This window comes from Callithrix jacchus, chromosome 10 (genome assembly GCF_049354715.1).
Source record: "Callithrix jacchus isolate 240 chromosome 10, calJac240_pri, whole genome shotgun sequence".
Classification (NCBI taxonomy): Eukaryota; Metazoa; Chordata; class Mammalia; order Primates; family Cebidae; genus Callithrix; species Callithrix jacchus.
The window spans coordinates 72,338,181-72,364,195 of record NC_133511.1 but is presented as its reverse complement, the minus strand read 5'-3'; the positions used below and the strand labels follow the sequence as shown (position 1 = coordinate 72,364,195).

Genomic DNA, 26,015 nt, shown 5'->3' with positions numbered 1-26,015 from the left:
TGAGAAAAGCGAAAGGATAAGGCGGGCAGAAAAGGGGATGGTGAAGTGAGGCAAAAGGGGATGGGAAGAAAGGTGCGGAGAAGAGACAGGGAGAAAGGGTTAGGAAGAAGAGGATCAGAGAAGAGGTGGGGACGGAGATGGAGAGAATCTGATGTGAAGAGGCTGGAGAGAGATCGAGCAGAAGGGATGAAGAGAAAAGAAAGGGGAGAAGAGGTGGGGAGAAAAGGATAGAGAAGGGGAGAAGAAGGGAATGGGAGAAAGGGCGAGGGGAATGGAGATGACGGTAGGGAGAAAGAAGGGGCGAGAGGGAGACCAGGGCAGTGAGGGAGAAGAGGGGAATAGGAGACGGAAAGAAGATGGAAGAGGAGGAGGTGAGCAGCAGGGAGCGGAGCGACGGGGAGGAGACCGGAGGGCGTAGAGAACCGAATGGGAGGAGAGGACGGGAGAAGTGACGGGGAGAAGAGAAGGGAACCGGGACGGGGGCGCGGCGCCGGAGCTGGATCCGGAGCCGGGGCCTGGGGCCGGGAAGTGGAGGGGCGGAGGGAGGCCAGGCGGGCGCCGGGGGGAGGGGGACGGCGGCGCGGAGGGCGGGTGGGGGCGGGGGCGGGGGCTCCGCGGGCGGAGGGGCGGGGGCTCGGGTTACCGCGCGGAGGGCGGGGGAGGGGAGGGGAGGGGGCGCGGGGCCGCAGCGGCGAAGCTCGCATCCTCCGCGGGGCGGCTGTGCAGGAGGCGGCGCCCGGGCGTCCACGGACCGACCGATCGACGGCCAAGGGCGCGCGGACCGACGGCGGCAGCCCGGAGGGGATCGCGAGCCTCGGAGACAGCTACGGAGGACGATGCGCGGCCCCAGGCCCTGCGCGGGCGGGCGCTGCCCGGGGGGCTGACCGCTGCCGGACGGCGCCCCAGCGCGGGGCGAGCGAGCCCGCGTCGCGCGGAGGTCAGTGCCCGCGCCAGCCCGGCCTGTCCGGCAGTGCCCGCCCTGCCCGCCGGCCTCCCCTGGGCTGCTGCGGCGGCGGCGGAGCCGGGGGCTTTGTTCTGAGCAGGAGACAATGGGGGAGGGGGGGCCTGGGCCTGCGGGACCCGGGCGAGCGTGAACGTGAGCGTGGGGGCAGGGCCTGGGGGTCTTTGTGTGCGTGTGTCATCGAGTCGGGGAGGGTGGCGGCGCGAGCCTGCGCCGGGGTGTGGGGTGCGACAGGGTTGTGTGCAGTGCATCGTAGGAGTGTGTCAGTGCGTGTCACTGGGAGGTTGTGTGTCCCCGGGTGTCTCTCTGGCTGTGTGTGCATGTGCGTGTCACTCTGAGGGTGTGAGGGTCAGAATGAGCGTGTGTCATGGGGAGCGAGTCCCTGTGAGGGTGTGTTGCCCGCTCTGTGGGAGCCCATGTGTCAGAATGTGGAGGATGGGTGTGTGACAGAGACCAACTGAGACAGAGACAAAGAAACTGAGGGGGGAGATGTACCCAGAAGCAGGGGAGAGGCAGGCACAGCCTGAAGTGGATGGAGGGGGGTCACCCAGACGTGTTCTGAGTGGGAGGTTCGAGCAACTGGGAGTTTGTGTCAGGGATACCCGGGTCAGAATCCCGTGCAGGGGACGGAGCAAGGTCACCGCAGGCGTGGGTCCCACGTGGAGGGGGTGGGGAGAGGGAGGTCTAGAAGCACAATGAACTCAGTGTAGTTGGCTGGGCCCACAGCCACAAGGTCATAGGCCAGAAAAATATTGTCACTTATGTCAACTTCTCAAATACCCATAAGGGACACAGTCATAGCCCTACTCAACCCAGAAATGGACACAGTCCCAGGCAACACACATCCTCAAGAGACACCCTCAGCCATCGTACACTTTCAGGAAACCCACCCCCAGGAAGCACCCCCAGTCAAAACCAACACACACCCACAGCTGACTCTATCAAGCCAACACACACCTACGGAAAATGCTCTCATGCATACAACACACACCCACAGCAGAAATGTTGCAACAACATACTCCCACAGGCTCATTGTCAAGGCCAACACATACCATGGAAGACACTGTTACTGCCAACACTTCTCCAGAGACACTGTCACCAGCAACAAACACATACACCCACACCTCTCAGGAGACACTGTCACTGCAATCCACATCCATCAGAAGCACTGTCACGGTCAGCACATCTTACTAGGTTTACTTCATGGAGCTGCCTATACATAGTGGGTGTCCCAGAGGTCTGTCACTAACAGAAGGCTGTGCACAGTTGCCCTTATCACACAGCCACTTATACAACCCCCAGGAGATAGTCATGGATGACATGACACCACAGGAAGAACTCTCCTAACTGCTGAATAAACTCCACTTAACTTATGATCAGACCGTCACCCCTTCTCATCCACAGACCTCCCAGGCTCATCCTCTTGTTCCCTGAAAACTTCAAGATCTGGATAGTGTATCCTGCCATGGTTTCTCAGTGTCCCTCAGCACCACAGCCTCACAGATTCTTGATGTCCTTAGCTCCTGTTACCTTCTTCTTCCCTCCCAGGACCATTCTGCATAACTGTTCCACTTTTAAAATTCGAAACTCTTGCATGCCTCGTTCTGCCCACAACCTCCTATATCCTTCCAGCTTTCAGATGCTCTTGCTCCCATTATACTCTTTAACCTCATAACAACCTCTTACCCTTGACCTCTTTGTTTCCTCCTACTCTGTTCCTTTCTGACTTTGTGCTTTCTTTCCAGCTCCTATGCTAAGGATCATCCTTTTAACCATTCCTTGGCCACTGTATTTGCTTATCTTCTATGCTCATCCCTCAAATTATTGCCCCTAACTGAATGACTTCTCAACCACACCAGGGGATGCTTCCATAAATTCATGCTTCTAAAAACTCCACCCTTAACTGGGCCCTTCATAAATAAATGGATGAATTTTTTCTATTTTCTGCACACTCATTACCCCACATCCCTCACACCATTGTTTTCAGTAGATTTATTAATCAATACACTAATTCATTCATTTAACAAACACATAGTAGGCACCTACTCTGCTAGGCATTGTGACAGGAGTTGGCAATACAAAGGGGAACAAAATGGACATGGTCCTATCCTCTGGAGCTTATAGGCTGGGGAGTGAGTGTTATAACATTGCAGCACACAGCAGAGAAACCTAGGCCAGTGTAGGGAGGTCAGAAGAGGCTTTTTGGAGGAAGTGACATTTAAACTTGATGGAGTGGGTGGATAATATGACAAGCCAAGGGAGTAGCAGGTAAAAGCCCACGCGAAAGAAAATAGTGTATGTGTGAGGGATAAAGCAGTTTAGTGAGCCTGACACTTACAGCATGAGGGAGAGAGTCTGTGGGAAAGGTAAATGGAGGCTTAGACCATGCACGGTCTAGGAGGCCACGTAAAGAAATTCCTTTAACCCAATAATGGAGAGTTACCAAATCATTTGAAGCCGTGGAGCAATATGATCAGATTCATTTTTAGAATTATTGTATCAACTGCAGAAGGAGCCTGAGAAGGAGGACAGTTGGCTGTTGTAGAAACTCAGGAGGGTATAATACTGGCCTGAACTGGAGTAGCGGCAGGAGAGAAAGAGAAGGTGAATGGTTTCAAGAGCTCTTTAGGCAGGACTCAGTGACAAAGCAGACATGAGGGGTAAAGGAAAGGGGGGAATTAAGAGTGGACAACCTGGTCTTCTGGCTCACCGATGAAACTGAGGCCATCTGGTTTGAATTCCCTCAGATTTCTGCCTCCTCCCTCAAATTTTATCTGCATCCTCTTCAATCTTTTCTCCTTCCTTCCTAGAAGAATGAAGTAGTGTCTCTTCTAGTTAAAGCCAATCCCCTACCTATGTTATGGATCCCATCCCCTTCCTCTTCCACAGGGACCTCACTCAACTGATTATTTCCTGTCTTTCCCATGTCTCCAGTTCTGTCCTTTCTCCCATCCTCCTGGGAGGACATAAAGATCATCCAGCCTCTCCTATCTTTCTTTAACCCTGTAATACCCCATTAGCTAAGAGGCTTCCTCACTTTTCTTCAGTGTCACATTTTGTGAAAGAGTCTTCTGCATATAGCTGTTCCTACTTCCTCACTTCCCATTTGTGCCTGCCCCTCAAATGTAACTGCTTTCCCTAGGAGAAAGAAGTAACCTCTTCTGCTCAGTCTGGAGGATCTTTTCAAAAGTCCTTAACTGCCTGACCTCTTGGGAGGAGCTGACATTATTGACCATTCTTTTTTCTGTGAGTTGTTCTTGTCATTTGGCTTTTGAGCCATGATTTTATTGTATCAACATTTAACAGGCAAATAAGCAGAAAGTTACAGTATGGTACATGTCTCTCCGGGAGCTCCTCCTAGCTGTTCTGTGTCAGTCTGCTTTGAGGGATCCTTTGTATGCCCCCTAAATGTCACTGTTCCTTAAAGTTCTAGCTTGAACCTTCTTATTGTCTCACTATATACATACTTCTGGGTAATCTGTTTCATTGATTTTCAAGGCTTTAATTAACATCTATAGGTTGATGACTCACAAACATCTCTTGTCTAGGATCCAGTCCTGCATACATGCTGCATGCCTGCTCTTTACTGTATAGCTCACAGACCCCTTATCATGTGCAAACCTGATCTCCTCATTCCTCTCTCCCCGAAATGACCATCTCCACTCAGGTTGCAAGCTGGAATCTCAGAGATTAACTGCAACCACTCCCTTCTCCACATATCCCATAATCCAGAAATCCCTTGGAATTTGTTGGTTTTATTTCCTCTCCAGCAATCTCTGATATCTCATCCCCTTTTCTTCATCACCTCTGCTGTTGCCCTCATCTACCATCTTTTCACATGAATTTTTGCCAAGACCCTCCTAGCTTTTCTTTCTACACTTCTCTTCCCTCTTCCAATCCATTCTTTTCATTGAAGTAATAGAAACCTTCCTAAAGTACAAATTCAACCATGTTACTCCCTGCTCAGCATTATTCAAAATTCCTTGAACAAAATATTTTCTTTTTAATGAGACTTATGAGATCATAGTCTGACTTCCCCAAACTGTGGGGAAGTCAGACTAGCTTCATCACCTGTCCCGTTTCCCTAGCCCCCCCGACCCCACATTTTGAGTTTCAGCCATATTGAATTTGCTGTAGTTCACCAAAGACACTACATCTTTCCATGCTTCTGGCCCTTTGCACATACTGCTCTGCCTGCCCAAAAGGCCCTTCACTCCCTTCTTCTCCTGGTTCATCCCTTCCCTTCTTCATATCTAGTCTCAAACCCTGCCTTTAATGACCCTACCAGGCAGGCTTGAACTCTGTTTCATTGCCTCTTTCCTCTCCTATCTACACCAACCATGCTGGGACCTCCTTTATGGCAAGAGTGCATATTACTCATCTTTGTGACTCAGGGTCCCACACAGTGCTTGGCTGTGAACAAAATGAATGAATACATGGGTACCTCACAGCATCCCTCACCCTCATTCACTCTTTAGAAGACTAACACATAGTCTCAGCGGCCCACATAATTAAGAAATTTTCACACCACCCACTTACTCTGCTGGAGATACTTCCATTCCCCTCCCCTACAACTTATGCTTCCTTCATCTCTTTCCCTCGATCCTCTTCCTCACCCTTCTCTGTACTTTATCTCTCATTCAGCTAGCAAATATTTAAGAACTACCGGAAGTTTGCAGACCCAAATCCATTGAGCCAGGTGTCTACTGGGACTCTTGGAAGGGATGAAAGAAGCAGAAGCTGTGACCTGTCACAGAAGCTGTGCCAGGCTACAAGGCATTACAGTGCCTCACCAGATTCTTTCCCCAGAGGTGTCCTAGGCTGGTCCTTCCTTTAATGCCCTCTGACTCACCCACCCTGAGCTCTCCAACTCCTGGCATCCTGGCCCCAATCCTCCCCATATTAGGTTCCTTGATTCTTGTACCCTTTTCCTCTTCTCTCTCCTGCCTGTTAGTGGTGGCAGAGGCAAGATTGTACTCTGTCTTCTCAGATGCCCTGATAACTGCTGGCAAAAAGCCCTCCCAGGGATTCATACTGTTGTCTCCTAGCTTCTTCCCAGCTTCCTGCTGACCACCCTTCCTTCTGCTCCCACGTCCATGTTCCCTAGGTAACCTTCTGACACTAGGGCACTTTCAACCACTGCCACTGGGAAGGAGCTTCCAGTTCCCCATGTCCCCCGGTGAGAGGGCACTTCCTCCAGGTGGTTCACCTGGAACTTCCAAGCCTTTCTCTGCTTACTTAGTACATTTCACTGTCCTTATTATTTTTTTTCTCTCTCTAAGCTACTGGAAGAAGCTTATTATCTCTCAGAACCTAGAACACACCTATTATATGGATGGTGAGAAAGAAAGAAGAAAAGGAGGAAAGAGAAGAAAGAGGGGAGAGGGAGCCACACATGAGACTTTCCAGCCACACTATTTATGGCCTGGATGACTTAGCTTATTTGAGCTCCCCTTTCATTAGGTGAAAATGGAGGTAGCAGTATCTCCATAAGAGAGTTGTTTTGGGGATTCAGAAGGAAAATTATTAAGTGTTCAATTATTAACCTAGTCAACTTTACTTCTAACCTCTCAGCCCCTCTACTGTGCTGTCCTACCCTCAGCTCCCCATATTTCCAAATTTGTTCTTCTATTTCAACATCTCTGATTGCTATGTCTCCAACTTTTCTGCTAGCTCTGGCCTCATGGGCTTGAACCCTGATTGTCAGAGTCAGAATTTGTGGCAAGCCTTGCTGCCCGCCACTACCCCGTGCCCCAGCTCCCTCAACCTGCCAGGCCTGTCCCTGCCAAGTCTCCCTACCTGTGAACATAAAGGAAAGGGATTTGATCTGTCCATGTCACGTCTATCTTTAGTGCTTAGTATGGCATTTGGCACATGGTAAGTCTTCAGCAGGTATTTGTTGACTAACAAATCTATCAATGAATCACTTCACATGCACACCCTAGGACTTACCTCCTCTCCCCTCTCCAGTTTTCTCTTTGTCTTCTGGAGGCCTCCAATCATCCTCCATGTTCCTTCCCCTCTCTTACCACCTGCCCCCATGCTCACCTGACCCTCTGCCTGGACTGACAGTTGTCTCAGCATTGAGCTCCTCCTCCTCTAACCCACCCTGCACACACTGCCAGATGTATTCTCCTAAAACAGAACTTTGATCATTCTCCTTCCCAGTTTTGCTGCCTGACCAGTTATATGACCTTTTATCTGGGTATCCCAAGCCCTCCAGCAGAGAAGCAATGTGGTCTAACAGAAAGCACTAGCTTTAAAGTCTGTCAGAACTGCATTCTAGATCATTCTAAATGTTGTCGGCTACCTTCTTTGAGCCCTCAGTTTCCTCATCTGTGAAATAACACTTATTGCAGAGTTATCGTGTGTGTGTGGCACATAACAGCAGCAGCTAACATTTAATGAGCTTTCACTGTGTGCTGGACATTGTGCCGTTTATTGTTAGCGTTATTTCATTAACTCTCATATCAACCATTTCAGGTAAGCACTTTAAGCCCCAGAGGTTTAAGAGGAAACTAACACTTAGAATGTTTAGTAACTTGCCCAGAGTGGTTGAGTCAGGATTTGAACTCCAGCCTGAGAGTCGAGCCTGCCTTCTTAACTACTATAACAATGTCTCATGCTCACATACTTACAAAGCTTACTATGTGCCAGACACTGCTCTAACAGCCAGATACGATGTGGTAGGTATTATTATTGTCCCTATTTATAAATTAGGAAATGGAAGCACTGAGAAACTAAGTGGCTTGCCCAATGTCACACAGCCAGTAAGTGAAACTGGGAACCAAAACCAGCTGGCTTGGCCCTGGAGTCTGCATCTGAACTACTATCCTGTCCTGCTTACTATGATATAGTGTCTCCCTATTCTAGGGGTGCAGTAAGCATGTTTTGGTGAATGAATCCGTGCTGATGTCTGGTCTATGGCTAGCTGTTAGTCTATCCATTCTCTCTCATTTCCCACTGCAAGAGGCTTGCACCCTTAAAGCTCTTCTGATACAATTCTCTCCCTTAGAAGAGAAGGGTCTCATTATCCCTATGACCTCCTCACTGCTAAATTCGGTGTCTACTTCTCAGCCCTTATGTTACTTGAATTCTCAGCAGCATTGGACATTATCGATCCCTTTCTTTTTTTGAAATGTTTCCTCTTACCTTCTGTGATACTGCCCCTAGGAAGAACAAAGTTCTCTTCAACTGTCACTTAATGTGAGTCGTTATCAGGGGTCTGTCTGAGACTCTCTTCTCACTCTGCACCTTCTACCTGATGGGGGTCTCTAAGCCCACAGATTTTAGTTACCCCATGATTTGTCCAAATCCATATCTCCAACCCTGTGGTCTCTATGCTAAGCTTGCAAACCCAGCTGTATCTGCATATCTCCACATGAGGATTCCAACAGCCACCCCCTAAAATGGCTTTTCCTCTGCGGTGTACCAGGGGAACCACTTTAGTAACCAGGCTGGAACCCTGGTAGGCAGGCTGGAGTCTACAGTCCTCCACTCCCTCATCTTCCTGGAGAGTCAGTGGCCAAGTCTTCTCACCTTCACCTCCTCACATCTTTCATATGTGTATCCTCAGCCTCACTGCTGCTAACCAGGACTCTGCCAGAGGCCTCATACTTCATCTCCCTCCTCCAGATTATCTTCCTTCTTCAGGCCTCCATTGTCCTGCCAGGTCTCTGTCCACTCAACTTCCCTTTAATTTCTTTTTCTCTCCATCTTTCTCTCCTCCCTGAATCTCAGGCAACATAGACTATATAGTCCTGGGACCAAATTAAGGCTGTGTTAACACAGGAAGATTGTTTCACTCTGAGTCTCAATTTCCTTGTTTGAAAATGGAAGCCAGGATTCCTTCCTCACAGGGTTGTTATGGTGATTAAATGAGATACTGTCTGTGAATTGCTTGGCACAGAGCCCAGCACACCATAAAAGCTCAGAAAATAGATTTTTCCTCTGCCTCTTCTGCTCACATCTGTCCTCAGCCTCTCCCTAGAGTGCCTCCTGGGAACCAGTCCTCAGGTGGGATACAGCCAGGCCCCAGGCACTGCCCTGGCCACTGTCCTATGAGGTTGTCCCAGAGATATCCAGGGAAGTTAACTTGTCAGCTGTCTCCTCCTCCCTCCTAAGCCCCCTCCTCCTTCCTCCAGCTCTGGCCCAGCACACACCGTACCACACTGGTGTGCTGTGGCTGTTCCTGTCTCAACTCACCTCCCCTTTCATTAGCTCTGCTCCCTCTTTCCTCTGCCATACACAGTCACTCTCCCTGAGTCTTTCTCCCCGTCATCCCCCTACCAGAACCTCTTCTCACTTCCTCTTTCCTTTATACCTGGCCCTGTACCCTCATCTCTTTGGTCACTGAAGCTACCCTCTTCTTCCTCTACTTCTAGCCTATCTGCCTTTCGTGTTGCCCCTCCTCAACCCTGTTGTCTTTCTGTTCCCTGCCCCTCGCTGGCCCTGGGACAGGAAGTTGAGGGAGGAGGCCTGGGTGGTGCCAGCTCCCCCAGCCTGCTTCCCCTTCAGGGCCTCGAGCCACTCCTCTGCTTCCTCCTGGAGCACCCCCTTCCCTTGTAGTCCCCCTGCTCCTCCCCACTAGCCCACCTCTCTTTCTTCTCCCATGTTCCCCCTGCTTCCAGGTCCTACAGACACACAGGCTGGGGGTGGAAGGGGGGGCTCTTAGTTAGGGAGGGGGAATTGACATCACATTTCAGGCCCCAATGAACAGTCTTGCCCCTCCCCCTCCTAATGAGAACCAGCTGTGGTTCCAGAGGCCCAGATGTGGGGATGGAGGAGAGCAGAATGGAGTCAGAGGACCAAGTAGCAGGACCGGGGACAGAGTGGGGACATGTAGCAAGGCAGAATCAGGTGGGAGAAGAGCTGTGACAGATATAGGGGAAAAAAGACAGATCTGGGCAGGAAGCAGAACATACTGGGGAAAAAGACAAGATGGAGGAGCAGGCCAGATCTGGGGGAAGGGATGGGACAGACCTGGGTAGGGAAAGAGACCAGAGCAGGGAGGAGGAGCCAGTCTTAGGGAAGAGGAGTGAGAAACACTGGATGGGTTGGGGGAGATGGGGCAGAGGAGAGCTGGAGAGAGCATGAGACAGTCTCGGGAGAGAGTCTGGAGTTCGAGTTTGGAACTGGAAGCCTTGCAGCAGGAAGTGATGAGGCACAGTCCAGACAGAGGCCCCAGGGACCTGGAGGTCACAGCTGCAGCCGCAGAGCTGACCACGAGTGCCCCAGCAGCATGTGTGAGAGCATGCCTGTGTGTGGGTGGGTCTTCGAGTGTGAGCGTATGCTCGCCTTGTCAGTCTGTGCATACGGGACAGTGGGCCTGTGTGTGTGGAGGGCAGGTGTGTGCGTGTGTGTGTGTATGTGGGGGCGTATCTGAGGGTGTGAACATGTCTCTTGGTGTGAGAGTCAGGAGAAAGTGTCTTTCTGTTTGTGCATCTCTCTGTGTGTGTGTGTATACTTGCATATGTGTAGGGGTGGGTTCCACGTGAAGGAATAGGCCCCTTTGTGTGTGAAAATGTGCTTCTGTGTGTATGTGGGAAGGGGTCTCTGTGTGTGTGTGCTGGCTGTGTATACGTTAAAGCAAGCCTCTCTGCATGTGTGTATGAGCATGTGTTGAATGTGCCTGTGTGTATGTGAATCTGCCTACATGAGAATGCATCTGGGTAAGCCTAACAGCATGAGAGAGAATGCCAGGCAGTGCATGGGGCTGTGACTTTCTGAGTGTGAGCCTTTGAGTGTCCACTGTGGAAGTGTTCTGTAGGAGTTGGCAGTGGAAAAAACACAAGTTGGGAGGAATTGTTTTCACACAGGGCATCTGCCTGAGCCTGAGTCTCTTCTCTTCAAGCCTGATCATTCACCTGAGATTTATCTCAACCATTCATAGATTTCTCATTCAGAAAACTTGTTTATTATGTACTATGTGCTGTGCTCCATGCTACATACAAAAGTGAATAAAATATAGTCTGGGCTCAGAAATATCTACTTGTCTGGGTAGGAAGACAGGTAACTATAATACAGAGTATGATAAGCACATTGGCCTCACTGTTATTTTCCTTCTCTCCAAACCATAACTGTTTTCTCTCCACTGATTAAATCAGTAGGGCCAATTCTTAACCCTTGACCCCTAACTCAGCCTTTGGGCCTAGATCCCTGATCTGGGCCCTGGAACCATCCTTGTACTCTCATCCTCTCCCCTCTTCAAATCAGGCCTGGGTTTAGCCTGACCTCCTTGTTCTGAATCTCTCTGACCTGTTATTCCATGTGGCACATATACAACTCCAGCATTCTGAAGCTGGGATGAAGGCAGAGAGGGGCCCTGTAAAGGGATGAACTGGGAATTAATGAATGGAGAATCTACCAGATACCCAGCTCTGTGTTCCTTTCTTACATTATTTCTAATTTTCACAAAACCCCACAGGATAGGTGTTACCGTAGCCATTTTACAGATTACAGACATAATGCCCAGCCTGGGGCTCAAACCCAGTCTAAGCTCCAAAGCCCCTGCTCTTTTTATTGCTTCACATAGATGGGAGAGAGGGGGCAGGTGGGAAGAGTAAGTGGGGGAGTCGGAAACCCACCTGTCTTTGTGGGAGGGAAGTCCTACAGCACAGCAAATCTGTAAAGACCTGAGGACACATTTGTGAAGTCACAGGACTGACTGAGGTGCCTCAGGGTACTGAGCTCACATGTGTTTGTGTGTGTCGTCTCGGTTGGCATGACCATGGATGTGTCTCTCTGAGTGTGTTATGTGAGTATGGTGGTGTGGAAGCATGAGACTCTGACCATTCATTCAGCATGGGCTGCCTTTTCTTTCTATAACTCTACTAAATGCTGGAGAATCAGGAGACTAACCAAGACCTGTCACTGCCCTCAAGGAGTCTCCAATCCAGTGCAGAGGGCAGACACATGAACAAATCGAGGCTGCTGTGCAATTTACTGTGTTTACCAAAAGCAATGGGAGCCCAGTAGTGTGTATAATAGACTCTGCATGGGCAGGAGGGAGTGATTATATGGAGAGGATTTTTAGAGGATATCTCATGACAAAACAGTAGCAAAGACAGGGCGAGGAGTTGGGAAGGAGCATGGTAATAGATTTCATGTTGGAGTGGTGGGGGAAGTAAAGGTGAGGGGCCATGGAGAAGTTGACAGGGCTCAGATCTTGAAGACATGTTAAGGAGGTTGTACTTTGTCTTGTGGATCAGAAGTTCTATACCTAGTTAGTGTCCATGAACCTCTTGACACTGTAGAAACAGTTTGTGTGGTTGCATTTCTTTCTGCAGAGAGGCATTTGCTTTCTGCTGTCAATTATGGGAATCAGTGGAAGCCTTTCATCAGGAGTGTCTTCGTGAGAGTTGTGTGGTTATCTCCAGTCAGGTGGAGATGGATCAGAAGGTCCAAGCCAGGAAGCAGGAGACCAGTGAGGAGCTGTTGCAAGAATCACAAAGAGAGATGCCTGGACTGGGATGGCAGCAGTGTGGAGAAAGAGGAAAGACCTGAGACATGTCTAGTTGAAGTGGTGGGGTTTACATGACTAATTGGGACCAGGACTGAGGATAAGCAAGGATACAAGGAGAGCTTCTGGATTGCTAGTTGGAGACCTGGATGGATGGTGGTCCTGTTCACAGGAATAGGAATGAAGGAGGAAAAGCAGTTTGAGGTGGCAGTTGGGGATACATTGTGAAGTCCAGTATATGGCTGGACACGTGTCTCCAGAGCTCTCCAGAGCTGGAGCTGGAGATTGGAAAGTCATCATCAATAGATGGCACATTAAAAAATGATTGATAGATGTGAACTAAAGGCATGGGACTAGATAAGATCACCCAGGAAGTTTGGAGAGTGGGAAAAGATGCTGAACCCTGAAAAGCACCAATCATGAAGGAGTGGGCAGAAGAAGAAGAACTTGCAAAGGAGATGGAGGAGTGCGCAGGGAAGCATGATGGAAATAAGAGGTAGGAGTCACAGTGTGAAACCGAGCGGAAGAGATTTCAAGGAGCCAGTGATCAGTGTTTCAGTGTTCCAGAATGATCCAATAAAAGGAAGATAAAATGGTGGCTGCCAGTGTAGAACGTAGAGATGTTTGGAAGCTTAGTGAGAGCAATGTGACAAGAGAGCAAGCCTCACTGCATAGAGGGAAGAGAGTGTGAGAAGTGAGAAAATGGGGAAATGAAACAATCTCTCAGGCGGTAGCTTCCAAATGTCCCTCTTCCGTCTGGTGACTACATCCCATCTTCAGTCCACGCTCTCATTTATTCACAGATTCTTCTCTCACTTAATCACTAGACTAAGGGGCTCTGGGCTTCTTTCTTCCTGATCTTAAGCATCATTTGAAACCCTGGCTCCCCTTAGACTCAGAGGCACCATGCCTCTCTGGTCCCTCACCCCCTCTCTTTTTCTTTCTGAGCAGTTAAGGACCTTTATCTAGCTGGTAGTTCAGGTCAGAAATTTGCCCATCATCCTTGATTTTGCCCATCCAATCCTTCATCCTCTGCCTTCAAGCAGTCAGCAAGCCCTGCCTCTCTACCTCCTGAACCCCCTACAGACCTAGCCACTTCTTGCCATGTTTATTCCTTACACTCACCAAAGTTACCATCAAAGCAGTGTCATCTCCTGGATGCCCACAAGTGCCTCCTCACTGTCCCATATACGTGATCTTTGCTTTCCAAAGGACTGCACTAGCCATCTTCACAAAATGTAGGTCATATTCTGGCACTCTTCCTTGAAGTGCTTTAGTGGCTTCCATTTGCCTTTAGGATAAGGTCAGAATCTTCAACATAGCTTGCAAGTCCCTGTCTCATTTCCTACCCTCTGCCTCTAGCACTATGCCTCACACACATGCCCATCACCCCACCCTCAGACACTCTGAACCCCTCCTCGACGGTGGGCTTTAACCATTTCCATATTCTGTTCACTCTTCCAGAATGTCTTTCTCTCCTTTCTATATCCGCCTTTTCTGGTCACCATTGCCTAGCTAGCACTAGTCATTTAGATCTCGACTTGAATGTCACTTCCTAGGCAAAGCATGGACTCCCTGACTCCCTGCCTAGGTTGCCTCTCTTATAATCCTCCTTGCTCTCGGTACTTTTCTCGTCATACTTGTAATTACTTGTTCAACTCCTGGACTATAAGCTCTATGAAGCCAGAGACTGTTTCCTTTATTCACTGTGGTATTCCCAGTACCTCCACATTGTAGGTGTTCAATCTCTTGTTGAATGGAAAGGGGAATAGGGAAGTAGGGTTAAGGGAATATCATTCCCTTCCAGCAGGGTGGGGGGTGGGAGCAGAGAGAGACTTGAGCATATGCAGTACTGATGGAAAGCTCCAGAGAAGAGGAGAGTTGGCAGTTCAGGAAAGGTTACCCAATACATGGTTATGGAGGCTAAAAGTGAGTATTAGTCCTGGATGCGAAGAAAATGAGAAAAGAATGTCCATACTTTTAAGCCTAGAAATAGGAGGAAGGGAGTTTGTGGGCATTCAGACCTGAAAAGTAGGAAGCAGAAAAATTTGCTGAGGGTGGGATAGGATGGGATCTGCCAAGGGGAAGACTGGAGTGGCCCCAAAGAGTCCTGAGGCAGAGATCCGTGTGGCCCGAGATGAGTGTGAGACAGCTCATGGGCCTGCTGGGGATGAGCATGTCTGAATGTTGATGTGGCCTAGTCCAGGTTCTCTGGACTGCTCTGTTGTGACCTGTTTCCTTCTGTTTTCTCCCAGGTCAAGGAGGCTGAGCTGGAACCAGGGCCCCAGTGAGACCTGACCCAAAGTCTGAGGTCAAGCTGGGCCCAGAGCCTGGCCTGGAGCTGGAACCCAAGGCACAGCTGGACTATCCTTGTCATGCAGAAGGAGCCGGGCATTGTGCCTTCCTGCCCTGGCATGAAGAGCCCCAGGCCCCGCCTCCTGCTACCGTTGCTGCTGCTGCTGCTGCTGCTGGGGGCTGGGGTGCCAGGTGCCTGGGGTCAGGCTGGGAGCTTGGATTTGCAGATTGATGAGGAGCAGCCAGCGGGTACACTGATTGGGGACATCAGTGCGGGGCTTCCGGCAGGCACGGCAGCTCCTCCCATGTACTTCATCTCCGCCCAGGAGGGCAGCGGCGTGGGCACAGACCTGGCCATTGACGAACACAGTGGGGTCGTCCGCACAGCCCGAGTCTTGGACCGTGAGCGGCGGGACCGCTACCGCTTCACTGCAGTCACTCCTGATGGTGCCACTGTAGAAGTTACAGTGCGAGTGGCTGACATCAACGACCACGCTCCAGCCTTCCCACAGGCTCGAGCTGCCCTGCAGGTACCTGAGCATACAGTTTTTGGTACCCGCTACCCACTGGAGCCTGCTCATGATGCAGATGCTGGGCATCTGGGAACCCAGGGCTATGCGCTATCTGGTGATGGGGCTGGAGAGACCTTCCGGCTGGAGACACGCCCGGGTCCAGATGGGGCTCCAGTGCCTGAGCTGGTAGTTACTGGGGAGCTGGACCGAGAAAACCGCTCACACTATATGCTACAGCTGGAGGCCTATGATGGTGGTTCACCCCCCCGGAGAGCCCAGGCCCTGCTGGACGTGACACTGCTGGACATCAATGACCATGCCCCAGCTTTCAATCAGAGCCGCTACCACGCTGTGGTGTCTGAGAGCCTGGCCCCCGGCAGTCCTGTCTTGCAGGTGTTTGCATCTGATGCCGATGCTGGTGCCAATGGGGCTGTGACTTATGAGATCAACCGGAGGCAGAGCGAGGGTGATGGACCCTTCTCCATCGATGCACACACGGGGCTGCTGCGGCTAGAGCGACCGCTGGACTTTGAGCAACGGCGGGTCCATGAACTGGTAGTGCAAGCACGAGATGGCGGGGCTCACCCTGAGCTGGGCTCGGCCTTCGTGACTGTGCATGTGCGAGATGCCAATGACAATCAGCCCTCCATGACTGTCATCTTCCTCAGTGCAGATGGCTCCCCCCAAGTGTCTGAGGCTGCTCCACCTGGACAGCTTGTTGCTCGGATCTCTGTGTCAGACCCAGATGATGGTGACTTTGCCCACGTCAATGTGTCTCTGGAAGGTGGAGAGGGCCACTTTGCCTTAAGCACCCAAGACAGTGTCATCTATCTGGTGTGTGTGGCTCGGCGGCTGGATCGGGAGGAGAGGGATGCCTATAACTTGAGGGTTACAGCCACAGACTCAGGCTCACCTCCACTGCGGGCCGAGGCTGCCTTTGTGCTGCACGTCACTGATGTCAATGATAATGCACCTGCCTTTGACCGCCAGCTCTACCGACCTGAGCCCCTGCCTGAGGTTGCCCTGCCTGGCAGCTTTGTGGTGCGGGTGACTGCTCGGGATCCTGACCAAGGCACCAATGGTCAGGTCACCTATAGCCTAGCTCCTGGTGCCCACACCCACTGGTTCTCCATTGACCCCACCTCAGGCATTATCACTACGGCTATCTCACTGGACTATGAGTTGGAACCTCAGCCACAGCTGACTGTGGTGGCCACAGATGGTGGCCTGCCCCCTCTAGCCTCCTCCGCCACAGTTAGCGTGGCCCTGCAAGATGTGAATGATAATGAGCCCCAGTTCCAGAGGACTTTCTACAATGCCTCGCTGCCTGAGGGCACCCAGCCTGGAACTTGCTTCCTGCAGGTGGGTAGGCCTGGCACATAGCAGGATAGGACTGGGGGCATCTGAGGGCCACAGGGGACCTGAGAGCAGGAACCAAGCCTTACGAAGCCATATGTTGATGCTTATTTATGCTAGATGGTTCTGTTCTATCTTGTGAGCTCCAAAATCTGTGCAGATGGTAAGGGTTAATGAGAGGATGGGAAAGCAGGGTGCAATAGCTGAGGCAGATGGTCTTGGCAGGTGAGGAAATGAAGATTGGATCTAGAGGAGAAATGATTTGTGGTGTCAGGAAGTGAAAATCTCAAAGCTGTTCTGCCGGGCAGAGATGGAGATGCTACATAGCTGTGTGGCTTCTGTTCCCTAAAGAAGACACCAGAATTTATGGAGCCCTCCATTCCTAGTCCAGTGCTGGGTTGTACTGGAAGAAATCCTCATCCCTGCCCTCAGAGCTGAGACTTAATTGGCCACTTGGGCTCGGACATGAGGATGAGAGATAGCAAGAATCATCTTGATATCCAGAGTAGAAAGGCCTCTCAGGGGAAGAGGCAGGAACCCTGGACAGGCTGAAGGAGACACAGAGTGGCTGCAAATCAGGCCTGGAGAGATGGAGGGAACATGAAACTGGAAAGGCAGTCTTGAGACCACATCGCAGAAGTCCTTGAACACCAGGCAGTGAGGGGTTAGGACTACTTGGAAAGCAAAAGAGGTCACTGAACTTCTTTGAGCTGGGAAGGAAATGATCAGGTTGGGTTTTTTTAAGTTAGCTAACTGGCTTTAAGGGTGATTGGATCAGCAGGTGCGTGATAGATAATTTGTTCATTCACATGTTGAAGATTTTATTTACCTACTCTAAGCCTGGCACTGTGCTAGGCCCAGAGAACAAAAAAAGGAGACAGTCCTATTCCCAGGGAGGTCCCAGTCTAGTAGATAGGGAGACATACCAGTAACTAGTGCTGCAGCAGGTGACATACAAAGTGCTATGGAAGCCCAGAGGCGAGGCCTTGAAGAACTAATGAAACTTTGCCAAATGGATAATATGAGGTGTGCAGAGACTCCAGGCCTATGGAAAAGGCTGCTGAACAAACACCAGAACGTGTTCAGGAGACTATTGTTCAGGCTGGCATCAGCTGCACTGATGAGAAAGAGTCGGGGGTGATGAGACAAGACAGTAGACAGGGGCCAGGTCACAGGTTCAGCTTTATCTTAAAAATCATAGGGAACAAGTGAAGGACTCTAAGCAAATCTGATACATCTTTTGGAAAGATTGCTTTGCTTGCACTGTGGAGTATGGCAACAGGAGAGAGGACAGGAGGCAGGGAGTCCTCTTAGGAGGCCGATGCTTGGCGTCCTTATGTCTCCAAATGCCACCAGACTCCTGAGCATCTCCTCAGGGGCTGCCTGTCGGCATAGACTTCCAGGCTAGTTCTGGGCCTGGCTGACCTCTTGTCCTCTGGCCAGACTCTGCATGTTTGCTCGCCTGCTGCTCTGCAGCTCCCACCACCCACTCTTCCATGTGTTTACTCTCCTTCTTGGCCAGGACCAATGGGCGATGGCTTCCAGACTTCTCTCCTCGCTAGTGCCTGAAGCAAGAGGGCAACTCTCCAGGTGGTTTCCTGGAGTTTTTACTATTAGTAACCATAGGGAATCAGGGGTAAAAATGACCATTTGGAGTTTATAACTGTTACAAGAAGACTTAATGTTTGATCTATTCAGTATAAATGTATTGAATGCCTACCATGTGCCAGCCACTGTATTAGAGACATAGCATAAGGTCAGGAATGAGTCACCTCTGTCATCTGAAGGATTTAGAGGGGAGATTCATGTACAAAGAAATAGTTTCATTCCAATAAGAACATTTCCATTTGGGGATATATATGAGGTACAGATAGGCAGTATGAATGCTTTCCTGAAGGAAGGGACCCATGAGTTGAGACTTAAAGAACGAGCGGTTTATGAGAGTATCAGAAGGGAAAAGACTTTCAAGCAGAGGTTAGGGGCACAGAGGTGTGGGAGGGCCCAGCTTGTTCAAGGGCCTACCAGGGGCTCAGAATCTCTGGAGTTAAGACTGGAGATGGGAGGTGGGGGATGAGACTGCAGGGAGGCTCAGCCAAGTCAGAGGGATTGAGCTTTTTTCTATAGGGAATATTGAAGATTTTTGAGTAGAGGAGCAACATTCTCAGATTTGTTTATGCAAATGATAGTGTAGAGCAGTGGTTCATAACCAGAGGTGACTTTGCCCTCCAGAAGGGAATATTTAGCAATATCTAGAGAAATCTCCGATTGTTACAACTGGTGGAATACTACTGGCATCTAGTGGGTAAAGGCTGAGAATGCTACTAACCATTCTGTAATGCACTTGACAGCCCCCACAATAAAGCATTATCTGGTCCAAAATGTCAGTAGTGCCAGTGTTGAGAAACCCTCATGTAGAGTACAGATCAGAGGGTCAAACTTCTATAAGAAGGTAATTAAAATAATGCAGGGGAGCAATAACTCAGGATAACTCAAGCCTAAGTCAAAACGGTGATAATGGTGATGGAGAGAAACAGAAAAATAGAGTTAATGAGGACTTACTTAATCCGTGGCTGATTGATATACCGGTGAAAAAAAGGGAAGAACTGATTTCTGGCTTGAGCAACTGTGTGGATGAAAAAGTCATTAGGGCAGGCTTGGAATGATCATGAGTTTATTTTGGGGCAGGTTGGATTTTGGGTGTCTGTGGGACATCCAAGTGGAGGTGTTGAGCAGCCATCTGGATGTACATGTTTGGAAAGCTCAGAGGATTAGTCTAAAGTAAAGTATAGACAGTGGCTAAAGCGAAAGACAAGGCCCTGAGAGAGTATGTAGAGTGAGAAGAAGCCAAGGAGAGATTCCAGGGAACAGTGTGTAAGAACAGGCAGGTAAGGGGAGATGGAGGAAGACTGGTAGTGGGTGGTGGGAGAAGCAGTGGGTGGAGAAGCAGGAAAAATAGCATTGAGAAGTCTTAGCAGGAGAAATGGGCATGGTGGTGCATCCCTGTCATCCAAGCTACTCAGAAGGCTGAGGCAGGAGGATTGCCTGAGCCCAGGAATTCGAAGTTGCAATGAGCTAGAATCACACCACTGCACTCAAGATGGGGCAACAGAGAGCCTGTCTGAAAAATAAAATTAAATAAATAAATTGTGTTTTAAAAAATCAAAGCAGGAGGTACACCTGGGAAGGGGATTGGGATGGGCATATGGAGTCAGCTTGGAGGCTGGTAGGAAGTTTAGAGAGTTCACAGATAAGCGTTTTTCTTTCCTCCTTGAAATAGTGCATCTGAGAGCAAGGATTGGGATGGGGGCAAGAGGAGAGGGGTAAAGTTTCTTATGGCTTTGGGACAGAATGGGAGAGGGAGCTGACCAAGGTTGGACTAAGACATTAAGCTGAGAATCTGCTAAAAATGGAGACTATATTTGCAGTGAAACCTCTGAGCAGGGGTTGTACAGGCCAGGAAATTCACTTCTGCCTTGCCCATTTCCAGTCAGTGGCCCCTGTGCCTTTTGGGGTCACTTCCTGACAACTTCCCCCGACCACTGTTTATTGCTTTCTTCCTGCAGCAAGTCAGAGGGCAAAGGTCTTTAACAGCTTCTGGAGATGGTGCCAGCAGCTGTGCTGCTGCCTGCCATGATTGATGCAGGGGAAGTCCGTCTCCTGGGATATCCGGGTGCACAGCCACAGTAGAGAGTTGGAGCAGGAGCTGTTTCCAGGGTTCAGCCATGGCAGGGTCTTGGTGTCTCTCCGGAGAGTAAACGATGGCACAGATCATTTCTGTCAAGGGTCTGGGCAACAATCAGAACTCCTTGGCCAGCTTTCTCTCTGAGCACATTTTCTGGCTGAGAAAGGGGAGCTCTCCAGCTTCCTCTTGCAGCATATCATGACCCTGAGGTTCTCATGTACACAAAGAGTATTGTCACAGGTTACAGTTGTCAGCACCAACTAACCTACTATTGAGGGTCTAATGTATACCCATTGTATAAAACTTAGTGCAAAAGAAGGTTTTATGACAAGATAGGATGATTTAACCAGTGAAAAAACACACGTAGAGCACCTATGTACCTTGCACTATACTAGGCTAAAGATACATGAGCCACACACCCATAAATCCATAGAACAGATCCTATAGTGATCAGAACCCATTATTAATCAGATCCCACTCTGTGATGATCAAAATCCATAAAGATCAAACCTGTAACAACAGTCTCAACAATTCCATTGTCAGTGAGTTCTTGGCTTGGGTGATTATGAGACTTGGTGAGGGTATGAACTTCCTGGACCCACCTGGAATTTGAGGTCACAGCCCTTTTGTCTTTTTGTGTAGTTGGTCCTCATTATTTGTGAATTATCTTACTCTCTAAAATTTATTTGTAACTCCAAAATCAGTGCTAGTATTCCTGAACATGGGCAGAGAGATGAAAAATTTGAGTCACCTAATGTTCACATTCCCCACAGACGCTGAACAAGACAATGTTCTGCCTTCTTGTTTTGGCTCTCATGCTTGTAAACAAGTGTCCCCTTTATTTACTTATTTATTGTATTTTTTTAAATGCTTTTTTGCTGGTGATTTCACTGTTTATATGGTCCCCAAGTATGGTGCTGAAGTGCTGTCTAATGTTCCTAAGTACAAGAAGGCTGTGATGTGTCTTACGGAGAAAATACATGTTAGATAAGCTTTATTCAGGCATGAGATACAGTGCTGTTGGCTGTGGGTTCAATGTTAATGAATCAACAATGTATATTAAATATAAGATGTCTTTAAAGAGAAACACACATCAAACAAGGTTATGTATTGACCAGTTGAAAAAAATGTTATGGCTAGAGGCTCTCAGAAACCTAAGTGGTGAGGTCTGGGCTGGGATCAGGTTTGGGCCTATGTCATACTTGTCCTTTCTGTGTGTCTGCCATCCAGAGACTCTAAGCACCAGCTGCTCATTCTAATCGCCACCTACCTCTGGCTTTTCTGGCAAAGAAGAGGGAACACCACTCACCCCAGCCTCTCCCTAGGTGACAGCCACAGACGCAGATAGTGGCCCATTTGGCCTCCTCTCCTATTCCTTGGGTGCTGGCCTTGGGGCCTCTGGATCTCCCCCATTCCGCATTGATGCCCACAGCGGTGATGTGTGCACAACCCGGACCCTGGACCGCGACCAAGGGCCCTCGAGCTTTGACTTCACAGTGACAGCTGTGGATGGGGTGAGTCGGCAGACCATGGGCAGGTTGGGATGTTGGGTTAGGGCACTCACCAGGGCCAGACAAGGCCCACCTGACCTATGGCTGCATGTCCCACCAGGGAGGCCTCAAGTCCATGGTATATGTGAAGGTGTTTCTGTCAGACGAGAATGACAACCCTCCTCAGTTTTATCCACGGGAGTATGCTACGAGTCTAAGTGCCCAGAGTCCACCAGGCACAGCTGTGCTGAGGGTGCGTGCCCATGACCCTGACCAGGGGTCCCATGGGCGACTCTCCTACCATATCCTGGCTGGGAATAGCCCTGCACTTTTTGCCTTGGATGAGCAATCGGGTGAGGATCCTCCCATTCCTGGAGCCTTCCCCAGGCCCTCCTCCCCACCTGCCTCAATGATGTCCTACCCACTTCCTTCCTAACCTTTCCAGCCCTATTATGTTTCCTTATATATCTCTGCTTCTATCCTTCCTTCCAGGGCTGTTGACAGTAGCCTGGCCCTTGGCCAGACGGGCCAACTCTGTGGTGCAGCTGGAGATCGGGGCTCAGGATGGAGGTGGCCTGCAGGCAGAACCCAGTGCCCAAGTGAACATCAGCATTGTGCCTGGAACCCCCACACCACCCATATTTGAGCAACTACAGTATGTTTTTTCTGTGCCAGAGGATGTGGCACCAGGCACCAGTGTGGGCATAGTCCAGGCACACAACCCACCAGGTATTATTTAGCTTTATACCCACTTGGTGCCAGACCCAAATACCCCAGTATAACCCTCTAGGCACCATCTGAAGGTACCTTAGAGTATCACAGTGCAGATAGCCTCAGTAAAAAACACTCTGGTACCAATGCCCAACACCTCCTTAGGCATGGTGCAGGCACACTGCTTCATGAAGCACATGAATGTCACCTCAGTGCCAACCAACTTCTTTCCCGACCCCTTCCCCTCCTCCTAACATTTTGAAAGCCATGGGTGTGGGCACTGCCTAGTCCTTCTTGAGATCAGAGTCTGGGTCCTGACTCAGTAATTGCCCCCCTCTCTTTTTTGACCCCCTTTTTCCTCCTCCCTAGGTCGTTTGGCACCTGTGACCCTTGCCCTATCAGGTGGGGACCCCCGAGGACTCTTCTCCCTAGATGCGGTTTCAGGGTTGTTGCAAACACTTTGTCCCCTGGACCGGGAGCTACTGGGACCAGTGCTGGAGCTGGAGGTGCGAGCAGGCAGTGGAGTGCCCCCAGCTTTTGCTGTAGCTCGGGTGCGTGTACTGCTGGATGATGTGAATGACAACTCCCCTGCCTTTCCTGCACCTGAAGACACGGTATTGCTACCACCAAACACTGCCCCAGGGACTCCCATCTATACCCTGCGGGCTCTTGACCCCGACTCAGGTGTTAACAGTCGAGTCACATTTACCCTGCTTGCTGGGGGTGGTGGAGCCTTCACCGTGGACCCCACCACAGGCCATGTACGGCTTATGAGGCCTCTGGGGCCCTCAGGAGGGCCAGCCCATGAGTTGGAGCTAGAGGCCCGGGATGGAGGCTCCCCACCACGTATCAGCCACTTTCGACTACGGGTGGTGGTACAGGATGTGGGAACCCGTGGGCTGGCTCCCCGATTCGACAGCCCTACCTACCGTGTGGACCTGCCCTCAGGCACCATCCCTGGAACTCAGGTCCTGCAAGTACAGGCCCAAGCACCAGATGGGGGCCCTATCACCTATCACCTTGCAGCAGAGGGAGCAAGTAGCCCCTTTGGCCTGGAGCCACAGAGTGGGTGGCTATGGGTACGGGCAGCACTGGACCGTGAGGCCCAGGAGTTGTACACACTGAAGGTAATGGCAGTGTCTGGGTCCAAAGCTGAGTTGGGGCAGCAGACAGGCACAGCCACCGTGAGGGTCAGCATCCTCAACCAGAATGAACACAGTCCCCGCTTGTCTGAGGATCCCACCTTTCTGGCTGTGGCTGAGAACCAGCCCCCAGGAACCAGCGTGGGCCGAGTCTTTGCTACTGACCGAGACTCGGGACCCAATGGACGTCTGACCTACAGCCTGCAACAGCTGTCTGAAGATAGCAAGGCCTTCCGCATCCACCCCCAGACTGGTGAGCACAGAGACCCAAATCCCAAGACCCCATAGCCTTATCCCCAGCCTGATGAACATCCAGACAAGATCCCCAAATCCCAGCTCCCATCTCGCCTCTAAGAACAAGCACTTAGCCTTGGCATTCCCTCCCCCACCCCCCACATCCCAGCTTCTTAGGTCCAGGTCTCAGGCTTTGCATCCCTAAACATCTTGTACATGATCTTCTTGCACTCCCAGGAGAACTGACCACACTCCAAACCCTGGACCGTGAGCAGCAGAGCAGCTATCAGCTCCTGGTGCAGGTGCAGGATGGAGGGAGCCCATCCCGCAGCACCACAGGCACTGTGCATGTTGCAGTGCTTGACCTCAACGACAACAGCCCCACCTTCCTGCAGGCTTCAGGAGCTGCCGGTGGCGGCCTCCCTATACAGGTATGTGAAGTAGCAGGACTTTGTCCTGTAGAAGTGTCAGAGGCAGTGGGGATCTCCCCATAGAGCTGTAGGTGTAGGTAAGAAACTGCCTCCTGGACTGGGTGTGAGAGCAGAAAAGAGGTTCTGCTTGCCCACAGGTGAGAGAAGCTTTATCCTGAGTTGTCTAAAGAACAGGAGACAACTAGGTGAGTTATGTTCCTACAGGTACCAGACCGCGTGCCTCCAGGAACACTGGTGACGACTCTGCAGGCGAAGGATCCAGATGAGGGGGAGAATGGGACCATCCTGTACACGCTAACTGGTATGGGAGTGGAGAGAAAGGAATTGGTGGATGATGACGTGTCCTCATGGCCTGCCCAGCTCTGGGCCCCAAGCCCTCATCTTCCTTTGCCTGTCCCCAGGTCCTGGCTCAGAGCTTTTCTCTCTGCACCCTCACTCAGGGGAGCTGCTGACTGCAGCTCCCCTGATCCGGGCAGAGCGGCCTCACTATGTGCTGACACTGAGTGCTCACGACCAAGGCAGCCCTCCTCGAAGTGCCAGCCTCCAGCTGCTAGTGCAGGTATGGCTGCCCTTCCCACAGTCTGCTCACCTCCCCTTGGCTACCGTTGTAGCCCCCCTGCCCCAGTAGCTCTACCCCAAGAAGCTAGAGCTACCGGGGGCGCCTATACTAGTCCTTGGGCCCCACTAGTAGTCAGGCTACTTTAACCACTCTTCCCTACCACCTGGGAAGCTAGCCCAGATCTCCTTTTACACCGGCCCTCACTATTCTGTTCTCCCTCCCGGATCCACAACAGGTGCTTCCCTCAGCTCGCTTGGCCGAGCCGCCCCCAGATATCGCAGAGAGGGACCCAGCGGCACCTTTGCCGGTCGTGCTGACGGTGACAGCAGCTGAGGGGCTGCAGCCCGGCTCTCTGTTGGGCTCGGTGGCACCGCCAGAGCCCGCGGGTGTGGGGGCACTCACCTACACATTGGTAGGGGGTGCCGACCCCGAGGGCACCTTCGCCCTGGATGCGGCCTCAGGGCGCTTGTACCTGGCGCGGCCCCTGGACTTTGAAGCAGGCCCGCCATGGCGCGCACTCACGGTACGCGCCGAGGGGCCCGGAGGCGCGGGCGCGCGGCTGCTGAGAGTGCAGGTGCGCGTGCAGGACGAGAATGAGCATGCGCCCACCTTCGCGCGCGACCCGCTGGCTCTCGCGTTGCCTGAGAACCCGGAACCCGGCGCAGCGCTGTACACTTTTCGCGCGACGGACGCCGACGGCCCCGGCCCCAATAGCGACGTGCGCTACCGCCTGCTGCGCCAGGAGCCGCCCGTGCCCGCGCTTCGCCTGGACGCGCGCACTGGGGCGCTCAGCGCTCCGCGCGGCCTGGACCGAGAGACCACACCCGCGCTGCTGCTACTGGTGGAAGCCACCGACCGGCCCGCCAACGCCAGTCGCCGTCGTGCAGCACGCGTTTCTGCGCGCGTCTTTGTCACGGATGAAAACGACAACGCGCCCGTCTTCGCCTCGCCTTCACGCGTGCGCCTCCCAGAGGATCAGCCGCCTGGGCCCGCGGCGCTGCACGTGGTAGCCAGGGACCCGGACCTGGGCGAGGCCGCACGCGTGTCCTATCGCCTGGCATCTGGCGGGGACGGCCACTTCCGGCTGCACTCAAGCACTGGTGAGAGTTGGGTCCCGGGGTGAGGGCGCGGAAGGTGCTGATGTGAAGTGTTGAGGTCACCAACCTGCCTTACCGCTCACC

At 51.3% G+C, this 26,015-nt stretch overlaps 1 protein-coding gene across 1 annotated transcript in view; it reads left to right on the top strand.

The window, feature by feature from the left end:
- The first annotated feature begins 668 nt into the window (after positions 1-668).
- Positions 669-26,015, top strand: part of DCHS1 (dachsous cadherin-related 1) — a 33,945-nt gene continuing 8,598 nt past the window's right edge. Inside the window, exons 1-10 of the mRNA XM_035265669.3 lie at positions 669-937; positions 14,678-16,591; positions 21,593-21,781; positions 21,879-22,110; positions 22,250-22,486; positions 22,838-23,863; positions 24,082-24,275; positions 24,480-24,576; positions 24,677-24,834; positions 25,070-25,934. Of these exons, the coding sequence (XP_035121560.2) occupies positions 14,798-16,591; positions 21,593-21,781; positions 21,879-22,110; positions 22,250-22,486; positions 22,838-23,863; positions 24,082-24,275; positions 24,480-24,576; positions 24,677-24,834; positions 25,070-25,934 (4,792 nt within the window). The 5' untranslated portion in view covers positions 669-937; positions 14,678-14,797. The remainder of the gene's footprint in view (positions 938-14,677; positions 16,592-21,592; positions 21,782-21,878; positions 22,111-22,249; positions 22,487-22,837; positions 23,864-24,081; positions 24,276-24,479; positions 24,577-24,676; positions 24,835-25,069; positions 25,935-26,015) is intronic.